We start from the raw sequence: 12,766 nt of genomic DNA on the forward strand, positions 1-12,766 counted from the left end.
GCCAGGGTTAGAAGCTGGTGGGGCAGGGGGGGGTCTGTGTTTCTCCCAATGCCCAGCCACTGCCTATTGCCACTGGGTTTCATGGCTACTGACTACTGTCCCTGAACGACATGGCTACCAACACTCAGCATTGGGTGACACTGAAAGGTTTGAACTTCAACCCCTCACAAACACATACTAGAGAATATGGGCCCTGCTCAAGTCCTGTAGAAAGTTCAGGTGCTGCATTGGTGGCCATGAATATGGAAAAGTTTACTGAAATGGATGGTGGAAAGCAAGCAACAGCAGGCAGCCCAGCAAGAGTAAGGTCAACTACTACAAGTGGCCCAGCAGCAGCACCAACTACTCTAGGATCTGACAACACAGCAGCAGGTGCTGATTCAACAGATGCCAGCACACTTGCAGCTGGAGAGGGCATCTAGCACTTGGAGGCCCAGACCCTGAGGGGATGTCCTCCCTACCAGGTTGCTCATCAGGCATACAAACATGGGCCCCTGAGATGACCCATAAGCCTTCTAGATCACTTTCAAATGAGTGGCTGCCACAGGAATGCTGGGCCAGGAGGATAGCCCCATATTTGACAAGACCCACACCAGCCACCTACAGGGGTTTGGACCCCATAGAATCACTGGACAATAACAAGGTAAAGGCAGCTATTCTCAGCTACCTGGACATCAACCCTGAGATGTTCTACCAGCAGTTCTGAAAGAAGAGATGCCATGCAGAGCTTGTAGGCTGGGCATGGCCATGGTGGTGCTGCCAGGATGGGTTAACAGAACTGAAATGATGGGCCTGATAGACTTCAGGTGTAGCCAGACAGTTGTATAGATAGGCCCTTGATAGTAGGCCCAACTGCTATCATCATTGCTGTTAGTCATATAGGAAGTCTTCCAAGTCAACACAGGATTCTTGCTCTTTGAACTTCTGCGCAGTAGACAGCCTGGGAAGCCTGGAAAGAACAGAAGACTTGGGAGGTGCACTCGGAGCCATCTGTGTTCTAACAATAAGAACAGCTGGAAATGCTAGGGGCGTCACTAAGGCCCAGGAATGAATCAACAACAAGGGGGCACAGTTGTGAACATCCAAACCAAATGAAAGGGCTTGTTGTTACTTCCAATACTTGAGTCAAAACTATTGGCCCTGTGACGGGCCTTTAGAAGTGGAAAGAAGGGTAGAGCCAGTTCACTATGAGATCTGTCAGCCTGGGTGATGGAGGGAGATGCAAATTTTATCACATGAACTTGCCAAAGACCTGCAAGACTCGTGACATTCTTATAGCCCTTTATTCCCCAGAATCATAACTGGGGGCTCAAGCAATGACATCGACAGTCCCAGTGTCAATGGGGCTGGAGCTTAACCCAAGATAGTCACAGTGTTTGGTTTTACTAACTTAGGCCTTCCCCATGATGTTCTTGACCCTTGTAGGTAGGATGTGCCTAACTTACCATCACATCTCAACTATGCCCAGATAGTAAATACAGGCGAGTCGTTGGTCTCTGCCAAATAAAATGTGGCAGGTGGTCCACAAGGAGCTCTAGGCTATACTGATCCTGGAGGTCATCAAGGATTCCCATCTTGAGTGAAGGAGCCCTAATGTGCTGGTGCCAAAATCCAACAGCTCAAAGAAATTCTGCATAGACTTTAGAAAGATATTTTGATTCTATGCATATCTAATGCCTGGGTGGGTGAGAGAGACTAAAGAGTACCAAATATATTCAGGCAGCCCATGACTTGTGCCACGATCAGTTCCTGGGGAAGCATCGCATGTTGGGGGTGTTGTAACTCAAACCTTCATTTACAATAGTGTGCTGTCGTAAATGTGGGCTGAGAACATAAGTCGGGGTTTTTTGGCCCCTTCTGCACTTACAAAAATGGTTGGAAGTGCGGGGGGTCGGAACTTGGGTGGTCGCATGTCGTGGGTTTTCAGTACCCACGCAAGATCTGACAATAGGATACTGGTAATCCTTATGGTAAAGGCATCCCAGGAGGATATGGCCTTTCCTACTCCCTTCAGCCTCTGATAGCACATTACCATGGTAGTTCAAGCCGTTGGGAAGGCTGGGCTTACAGTGAATCGGGTTAAGTGTTGCCTTGAGCAGAGAGAAATCCTGTCAATATAAGTCAAGGCCCAGCAGGCAGATGTTGCCCTGTGGTCCCTATCCCTAGAAGCATACAACCGAGTGGCAAACCTGATACAAATGGTAACTACAAACAATAATAGGGAAATAGGAAAACAGACAGGAGTTACAATAACAAGGTCACATAATTACTTAGAAAAACACCTAAACAACAAATAATCCTGCAGCACCTTAGAGACTAACAAAAAATGTAGATGACAGAACCCACAAATGAAACATCTTAGATGTACTGCATGCATATCTTGCTGATTCCACTCTTAACTGTGTTCCAACACAAAAATGATATTAACAAGAAATAAGACTGAGAATATGTATCCATAATATAAGGTAACATATAGGGATGGTGTACTTATCTCTGATACATTCATTACTAACCCTGAAACTTCAGGGTAAAGGTTAAACTTAAAAGAAGTCCAAATATGTTAAGATATAAAAACAAACTGTATCCAAACAACCTTGCCTGTGCCCTATAGCAAGATTATGCAATAACTATACAATTCCAATTAAGGCATTTTAATGTCAATGGTCCAAAATTAGATTAATTTTAAAAACATTTGATTTTTTTTTCTTTTCCCTCATAGTATCACTATAGAAAACAGTACTTTGAGAAAACAAGGAAAATGTATGTGGATAATGTTGAATCTTGTTATTCACCCAGCACTGTGTCTGTGTGTGATATGTACCTATTGCTATTTTTTTTAAGTCTGTGGAATTCTCTAATACTAAAAAGATGTTATTTTCTTATTCAGAAAAGAAAGCCAAGATTCACATTTACAGCAGTTTGAGAAATGCCCATGAACATATTGGCAAGGCCAATGCTGGTTATGTTTCTTGAACATGTTGCCAACAGAGGACAAAATCTTGTAAACACCTAATCCTTTCGATTTTAATTGGAATTATACATGTCAAAATCCAGAATTTAAATTCACTTGGATATGCTTTAACATCAAATAATTACTATATTTTGTTATAGACGGTCCCCTATGTAATATTTCTAAATCCTAAGTCTATTTGCTAGAATCTAGTCACACCTTTTACCTTTGTAAGACCTGATTCTCCTATACCCCTCGCTCCCACATAATCAGGGCCAGATTAAGGGGGGGAGGCTAGCCGAGCAGCTGCCTGGGGCACCAACCTACGAGGGTTAACTGATGGCAGCTGTAAGGGGTGCCACGCGCCCAGGGCCGGGGGCTGCGTGGTGCCCCTTAGAGCTGCAATCAGGCGCCACGTGCCCGATTGCGGCTGTAGGGTGCGCAGTGCTCTGGGGGGTGGAGCCGCGCATGCGTCGCGCGCCCGCTGCCCGGGACGCAGGAATGGCTTGAGCCGGCCCTGCCCATAATCACAAACACAAAATATCCCTGATTTCTTCTATCATCTTTCCATATGATCTCTAGCAAGATAAAGTTGTTACATAAGCATATGAACTATTGACTTGATTGCTAACCTTACTTTTAAAACCGCTATTGCAGCAGTTCATGTAGGCATATTCAATGACTGTAGCAGGAAATGCCATCAGGTTCCGATAGCTGAGTCAAGTTTCATTTGTACAGCACACAAAGTACTTACTCAAAATGTCCATAGCACTTGCTGATCTTCATAAAAACAAATATGTATTTTAAAAGGCTTAACATATTGTGTAGCATTTCATAAATCCTCTTGTTTTTATCTTTTGAAAAAACTAATCTTATGGTGTCTAGACGACTGAAGATTAAATTCCAATCTATTACCCCACACAAATAAGTAATAAGAAAGCCTCTTACAGGAAGCTGGCCACAGAAGAGACTAACATCTCCATGCTATAGTGGGATGCTTTCTTTTGTTTCTGCTTAAAAAAACAACAACTTTGGATTTAATAATAAACAAAAAAAACCTAATCTGTAATACTTCACTAAATAAATGAAAAGCACCCAGCTTTGGGATATTTGATCAGACCTCGGGCCTGATCTAAAGCCCACTGAAGTCCATGAGAGTCTTTCCATGGACTGAAATGGCTTTTATATTAGGCCTGTATTGACCTACTTTTCAAAGGTGCTGAGCCCCTGCAGTTTCCATTGGCTTCCATGGGATTTGTGGGTACTCATTACCTCTGAAAACCTGGCCACTTGGAAATCTGCTCATAACACATTAAAGTTACTTGTTCAAAACAAAAACATTGAAGAGCGGGTACATAATTTTTCCTGGGACTTTAGCAAAGAGAAGAATCAATATGTCAGAGCTTTGTTGCCACTGGGCCTGTGTCAGAAGTTTCCTAATTTACACCATTTAGTGCTACCAAATCCTTTGTTTAAGGCTTATTGAATGACAAAGTTGCAAATAACTCAACATGAGTGTTATTTGTTCAAAGGGCTGCATGGTACAACCCAATCACAAAAATTAGCAAATAACCTAATGGTGCATTGTATTGAATCAGAAGAACAAACAAATCAGGAAATAAGACTTAAATAATATATTATACAATATAGTGTATAATAAGTTATTTTAAATGTAGAGGAGGCAAAACAAAAATTCAGCAGATTCTGGTGCTTTGAAGGAATTTAGAATCTGAACTAGGGCTCTGGATAGAAATACTGTGGCTAGTGCTTGCTCTTTTAATGGGAAAGCCTAATCTCTGAACTAAAATGCTCTTGAAGCATTTAAAGAGGTGAGATCCCCAAGGGGTCACAGGCCTGGCAATAATAATAGTAGTAATAATCAAGTCAGGTCACTGAAGGGTGCACTTTAAGCACTGTTTTAACAAAAACACTGCTCTCAGATTACGCTAGATCTCCAACCCCCACGCCCCTCCACCCCCCTCACACACATTTTTTCAGGCCACGGTAAGCAGTGCTTTGAAAGCATCTGAAATTGAGATAGAATTTGAATTTTGCAGTTTGAACTCTTCTTTAATACTAATAAATACTAGCAATAGCAATATGTCAGGACTGCAGGGCCCCCTTTCTGTAGGTGCCATGCTTTGACACAATAAATAAAGATTTGAGAGAAGTGGCCCTGGGCTGTGTGGCTTTCACACACATCTCTAAAGTCTAGAAAAGTTACAGATTTGCACTGTTAAATATAGAGGTCAGAGATTTCAGATTTGGCAGCTAAATACAAGTGTCCTGATTTGCTGAGTTGCTGTAACACCACAGCTCCCATTTTCCCCTCTAGTAGCTGTGGTTACTCAGCATCTCTACTAATCAGGTCCTTTGAATTAGGCACCTAAATATGGATTCAGGCACCCCGTTTCAAGCACCAAATTTGGAATTTTTGGCCAGTATCTCACTTTGATTAAAATGCAATATAAACAAACCTTACCTGGGTATAGAAATAAAAGTAACAGAAAGACGGCTTTGCTAATCCCCATTTTGGGACAGGCTGGCTCTGTGCTGAAAGCTGTGTTTAATGCTGTGTCAGTTTTATTGACTTGCACTCGACTTAGCATCCAGCAAACAAGATAGTCAAATTAAGTTAATCATTCTCCTGGTTCTGTGACCCACTCTGTCCCGATCTAAATGTTCAAATATTACCTTGAATTGAAGATCTTACAAAATAATGTTTCAATGTTTGTATTAGATTCTGGGAGAAGATGAAAGTGCTCTCCTATCATACAGGGCATGCTTTAACTCTGAAATTGTTAGGCCTCATTTTGCCAACCTAAAGACTGGGATAGTATTACTGAAAAATACAGAAAAGGCCATGGAGCAGAATGCACGTTGCTGTTAGTTTGGGTCTTGAAGGGCAAGGCCCTGACGCTAATCTCACACTGCTCTGTTGACATAGATGCAGTTATGCCTGATTTATACTGTTAATTATATTATATTGTCATACTGCAGTTTCATCAAAAAATCCCTCTCTCATTGTATTTGAATTTTAAACCTACTCTAGGGTTGGATTTTGTTGGTGGGGGTTACTTACAGAGGAGGGCTTGTTTTGTTTTAATTCCTAACAATGTCTGATCACTATTGACTTTGACTTTAGGTCTACGATATCTATGTTGCTACAGTTGGGCTCCTCCTTTCCACAGACATAGCCACACCCACACCAAATCTTCTAGCCAGTGCGCCACACCCCTGTCCCAGACTGATTTCAAACACTACCAGATTAATTCCTGCAATGCCCTTTCTCTTGGAAAAATTGCATTTTAACATTGTTTTGTAGCCTCCCAGACTATGTTGGGTTGGTGAGGGAGCCTCACCTCAAACTGTGGAATCAAACATGCAAGTAACTCAGGAGATCCTGAGGGAGAGGAAGTTCCAAACGGACTACGGATAAGGTGAGGGTATAAATAAATTAAGGAAAAGCACATGTAGATTGGATGGGAGCTGGATTGAACTCCACATGTGTTATTTTGCATAGGAGCCCTATACAGCCTAGAGCTGTTCCTGCCTGTAGTTCTGTGAAACACTCTCACTTTCTGGACAAGATCCATTATTACCCTGCTATAGAATTCCTGCTGTAATGAAAATTATTCCTAGGCCCTCGGTGAAATACTGCAGAGAGTAGGCTCTCATTAGAGAACTCTGGTAGCAGACTAGAGAAATGTGATTTTCATTAGCAGCAGGGATTAGTCCCATTGCAGGAGAAGATGAGTTGTGCAGGAAAAGATCTGTTCTGGGAGGTAGCTGATAATTACGTAAGAACATAAGAATGGCAGTACAGGGTCAGACCAAAGGTCCATCTAGTCCAGTATCCTGTCTGCCGACAGTGGCCAGCACCAAGTGCCCTAGAGGGGGTGGACCGAACACAATCATAGAATCATAGGACTGGAAGGGACCTCGAGAGGTCATCGAGTTCAGCCCCCCGTCCTCAAGGCAGGACCAAGCTCCGTCTACACCATCCCTGACAGATGTCTATCTAACCTGTTCTTAAATATCTCCAGAGAGGGAGATTCCACCACCTCCCTTGGCAATTTATTCCAATATTTGACCACCCTGACAGTTAGGAATTTTTTCCTAATGTCCAATCTAAACCTCCCCTGCTGCACTTTAAGCCCATTACTCCTTGTCCTGTCCTCAGAAACGAAGAGGAACAAATTTTCTCCTCCTCCTTGTGACACCCTTTTAGATATTTGAAAACCGCTATCATGTCCCCCCTTAATCTTCTTTTCTCCAAACTAAACAAGCCCAGTTCATGAAGCCTGGCTTCATAGGTCATGTTCTCTAAACCTTTAATCATTCTTGTCGCTCTTCTCTGTACCCTTTCCAATTTCTCCACATCTTTCTTGAAATGATCAAGTGATTTGTCTTGTGCCATCCATCTCCAGCCTCTGACAAACAGAGGCCAGGGACATCATTCCTACCCCCTGGCTAATAGCCTTTTATGGACCTAACCTCCATGAAATTATCTAGCTTCTCTTTAAATTCTGTTAGGGTATGTCTACACTACCCCGCTAGTTCAAACTAGCGGGGGTAATGTAGTCATCCGCAGTTGCAAATGAAGCCCGGGATTTGAATTTTGCATGAAGCCGGCCGGCGCCATTTTTCAATGACGGCTAGTTCGGACCCGTGGAACGAGGTGTACAGCTAGTTAGGATTAGAAGCCTAATCTGAACTAGCTAGTCCGTGCCGCGTGTAGCCGCGCGGCACGGGGTCCGAACTAGCCGGCATTTAAAAATGGCGCCGGCTGGCTTCATGCAAATGAAGCCCGGGAAATTCAAATCCCGGGCTTCATTTGCAAATGCGGATGACTACATTACCCCCACTAGTTCGAACTAGCGGGGTAGTGTAGACATACCCTTATAGTTCTAGCCTTCACAGCCTCCTCTAGCAAGGAGTTTCACTGGTTGACTATGCGTTGTGTGAAGAAGAACTTTTGCTTATTAGTTTTAAACCTGCTACTCATTCATTTCATTTGGTGTCCTCTAGTCCTTATATTATGGGAACTTGTGATGGGGTGAAGCAACCACGTCACCAGCTGCCACCCGGAAGCTCGGCCACGGATGGTGAAGCGGCGGGGTTAGTACCAGCCCCGCCGGGATGGCAGGAGATCGGAGACGGGAGGGGTCATCACCGTGTGCCGGTGACATCAGCTGACGTCACCAGCGCAACCGGGGCAGGCTGGGGCGGGGCACCCAGAAGTGGAGGAAGAAAGGGGCCAGGCTGGGGATAAAGGCATGGCCGACAGAGGTCTCAGGGGGGAGGAAGAGTTTGTAGGAAGGGGCGGAGGTACCGGGAAGAAGAAAGAGGCAGCCTAAAGCAGGGAGGTGAGGGAGTCCCCGGAACAGAGGGAGGGGGAAACGGGCGGGATTGTGCAGGCCCAGGGAGGGTCGCGGAGCCTGTGAGCAGGCGCGTTTAGGGGCAAGCCCCCACCTGCTTTCATCAGGAGCCGAGCTTCTGGTGTTAGGGCCCTGGGCCAGGGTCCGGGAGTGAGGGAGGGCCCGGACCCCCACCCCGCCAGCGGGAGTGGTGGCCGTGCAACCCGCGGCATTGGAGCCCTACCGAGGGAAATACACGGAGCCAACTGGGGCCTCTGGGACAGAACTAATGAATAACTTTTCTTTATTCACCCTCTTCACACTACTCATGATTTGATATACCTCTATCATATCCCCCCTCAGTCTCCTCTTTTCCAAACTGAAAAGTCCCAGTTACTTTAGCTTCTCTTCATATGGGACCCGTTCCAAACCTCTAATCATTTTAGTTGCCCTTTTCTGAATCCTTTCCAAGGCCAAAATATCTTCTTCGAGGTGAGGAGACCACATCTGTACACAGTACTCAAGATGTGGGCGTACCATAGATTTATATAGGGGCAGTAAGATATTTTGTGTCTTATTTTCTATCCCTTTCTTAATAATTCCTAACCTTCAATTTGCCTTTTTGACTGCCACAACACACTGTGTGGACGTTTTCAGAGAACTATCCATGATAAATCCAAGATCTCTTTCCTGATTTGTCGTAGCCAAATTAGCCCCCATCATACTATATGTATAGTTGAGTTTATTTTTTTCCAACGTGCATTACTTTACACTTATCCACATTAAACTTCATTTGCCATTATGTTGCCCAATCAATTAATTTTGTGAGATCATTTTGAAGTTCTTCAGTCTGCTTCTGTTCTGCCTATCTTGAACAGTTTAGTATCATCCACAAACTTTACTATCTCACTGCTTACCCCTTTCTCTAGATCATTTATGAATAAGTTGAATAGGATTGGTCCTAGGACTGACCCTTGGGGGACACCACTAGTTACCCCTCTCCATTCTGAAAATTTACCATTATTCCTACCCTGTGTTTCCTGTCTTTTAACCATTTCGCAGTCTGTGAAAGGACCTTCCCTCTTATCCCATGACCATGTAACTTACACAAGAGCCTTTGGTGAGGGACTTTGATAAAGGCTCTCTGAAAATCTAAGAATACTGTATCTACTGGATCCCCCTTGTCTGCATGTTTGTTAACCCCTTCAAAGAACTCTAATAGGTTAGTAAGACACGATTTCCCTTTACAGAAACCATGTTGACTTTTGCCCAACAAATTATATTCTTCTACATGCCTAACAATTTTATTCTTAACTATTGTTTTGAATAATTTGCCCGATACCGACGTTAGACTTACCGGTCTGTAATTGCCAGGATCACCTCTAAAGCCCTTTTTAAATATTGGTGTCACATTAGCTATCTTCTGGTTAGTAGGTACGGAAGCTGATTTAAAGGATAGATTACAAACGACAATTAACAGTTCTGCAATTTCCCATTTGAATTCTTTTAGAACCTTTGGGTGAATGCCATCCAGTCCCGGTGATTTGTTAACGTTAAGTTTCTCTATTTGTTCCAAAACCTCCTCTAATGACACTTCAGTCCAGGACAGTTCCTCAGATTCATCTCCCACAAAGGATGGTGCAGGTTTGGGAATCTCCCCAATATCCTCAGCAGTGAAGACTGATGCAAAGAAATCATTTAGCTTCTCTGCAATAGCTTTGTCATCCTTGATTGCTCCTTTTGTATCTCGATTGTCTAGGGGACCCACTGTTTTTTTAGTAGGCTTCCTGCTGCTAATGTACTTAAAACATTTTGCTATTGCTTTTTGAATTTTTGGCTAGCTGTTCCTCAATCTTTTTTTGCCTTTCTTATTACATTTTTACACTTAATTTGACAGTGTTTATGTTCCTTTCCATTTATCTCACTGGGATTGGACTTCCATTTCTTGAAAGATGCCTTTTTGTCCCTCACTGCTTCTTTTACATGGTGGTTAAGCCACAGTGACTCTTTTTTAGGTCTCTTACTATGTTTTTTAATTTGGGGTATACATTTAAGTTGGGCCTCTATTATGGTGTCTTTAAAAAGTTTCCATGCAGCTTGCAGGGATTTGACTCTCGTCACTGTGCCTTTTAATTTCTGTTTAACTAACCTCCTCATTTTTGTGTAATTCCCCTTTTTGAAATTAAAAGAGGGATTGAAAGAGGGAAAGATTTACTGTTCTTACTGAATGGCAAAAGCCAACTGGGTGAGAGACGATAGTGGGCCAACTGTTATTCAACTGACAGGATGTTAATGGCTATGGGATCAGGCTTGAGGCACTATTATATCAAAAAGAAAGAAAGAAAAAGAAATTTAATTAATTAATTAATTGCAATAGTACAGTCCTTTTGACTTAGTCCCAAACTGAAGAAACCTACCTTCCTCCACCTAAAATACCCACCAGTTTCCTTCCACCCATGTGGCTGCTTCTGAACCCTCACAAGGCCCTGCATGTCTACTAGTCGGTCCTTTCAAACCTTTTAGCACTCTGAAGCTTAACCCTTAGTTGAGCCTCAGCTAGTTCAGGAGGTTATGTTGTCTAGTGACTAGGACAGAGACAAGGAGCCAGAACTCCTGGACTCTATTACTAGCTCTGCCACTGATGTAGTCTGTGACTTTGGCCAATCTCAGTGTGACTCAATTTCCCTATTATTTAAAATGAGAATTATAATCATTCCTTCAGAGAGTGCAGAGATACCAAATTCACTAAGCTTTTAAAGCTCTTTGAGTCAAGAATAAATATTGATGCAATTCCATTGAATGCAGTTACTTTAGGGATTCATTTTAGTATTTTCAAAGATACAGGCCCTTTTGTGAGTTCTGAAAACTGTATTGGACAATTTTTACACAAATTAACTGAAACGCTACTGAAATTAAAGTATCCCTGGCATTGATGGATGCCAGCCATGATAAATAGACTTCTCATGTCAATAATGTGGAAAGCCAGATGAGCTCTGCAGTTACTCAAGTACTGGGGACAGATTAACTTCAAAAAGGACAACAAAAATTAGATTTTTGACTATCTCAACACTCAGACTGCAAAGCAATAAATCCTTGGAACACCTCTGAGAAGAAGTGATGGAAAGTCTCTGGGCTGTAGTATTTCCAGTTGGACTAGAATGCAGAGATTTTGTCAGCTATTAAGTGTGATGACAGCTAACTAACGCTATGGGTGCTGGAAACTGAAGAACAGGTTTAAATTGAAAGCGTCTACAGATTCCCTATCAAATGAATAGGGCAGAATTCAAGAATTGTAATAGTCTCTCTGGACTAAGAGATCAGGGCAAAATCCTCACTGCAGCCAGGAACAAGCAGATCCTCCTACTGTATGATGTAAAACAACCTATTTTGGGCTGGATTCTCAGCTGGTGTAAATTAACATAGCTCTATGTGGCCAATTTATACCAGCTGAGTAGTTCTCATTATTTTTTCCAAATATTTGCCCTAAAACACATGGCTAAATGTGGGATATCCATTCAGCAAACCTTGAAGTGGAAATGGCTCTCTTTTATATCCAGCTAAGCTTAGGTCTTATGTTTATGGAGGCAGTCAGGGAAGTTAATGCTAAAGTGGAACATACTAAACTGATTTAAGACCACTTTAATTCTGAATGAGCACATCAACACAGGGTTCTGATATGGTTCACCTAATTAATTTATAATTTGGATTACCTTTACTGAGAGTCCTTTTATAGACAAGACAGGCATATTTCTGGGGGGGTAGGGTAAAAACACATTACTTGGCACATGGTGTCTGCAAAGTAATCTGAAGAAGTGGATTGTACCCACGAAAACTCGTGATACCATCTACCTGTTTTGTTAGTCTTTAAGATGCTGCTAGACTATTTGTTGTTTTTTTAAGTTTTTCCAGTTACAGACTAACTCGGCTAGCCCTCTGAAGTTTTTGAAATGTGACAGGAATTCATATAACTTTTGCCAAATTGTTCATGTCAGAAAAAAACAAATTAAAAAATGTTGAGAGATCTAGAATTGTTTTTTGAAAATTACTTTTTAAAAATTCCTTCCATTTTATTTTTTTATTTAAAAAACTAAAACATTGTGTGTTTTATTTGTGAGCAAGGGGGGGTGTCAAATCATTTCATCCTATCTGAAATGATTTTTTGGACTTTTCAATTCACAGTACATTTCAAATAAAAATTGATTGGGATGACTCAAAACAATTGGTTTCAATTTTTTGGAATTGCAGTGAACCAAAAATCAGTTATTCACCAATTTGTTTTTGCATCTGTATTCAAAATGTTCTGTTGTAATTTCTAATGATCTTCATCTTGTTTTAGAAAAGAAAAGACAGCTTCTACCCTGCTTGTGTGAATTAGCAATGCTCTTTTTGAGGGGAAGGGTTGGACACTAAGGGTATGTCTACACTGCAGGGCAAAAGTCGAATTAATCTACGCAAC

At 42.3% G+C, this 12,766-nt stretch overlaps 1 protein-coding gene across 1 annotated transcript in view; it reads right to left on the bottom strand.

Annotated features, from left to right (window-relative positions):
- The window catches only part of PLG (plasminogen), a 52,729-nt gene extending 47,140 nt beyond the window's left edge, over positions 1-5,589 (bottom strand). The window contains exon 1 of the mRNA XM_006115018.5: positions 5,433-5,589. Within this exon, the coding sequence (XP_006115080.2) occupies positions 5,433-5,559 (127 nt within the window). The 5' untranslated portion in view covers positions 5,560-5,589. The remainder of the gene's footprint in view (positions 1-5,432) is intronic.
- Positions 5,590-12,766: the final 7,177 nt, after the last annotated feature.

Source organism: Pelodiscus sinensis, chromosome 3 (genome assembly GCF_052426305.1).
Source record: "Pelodiscus sinensis isolate ZL-2025 chromosome 3, ASM5242630v1, whole genome shotgun sequence".
Lineage (NCBI taxonomy): Eukaryota > Metazoa > Chordata > Testudines > Trionychidae > Pelodiscus > Pelodiscus sinensis.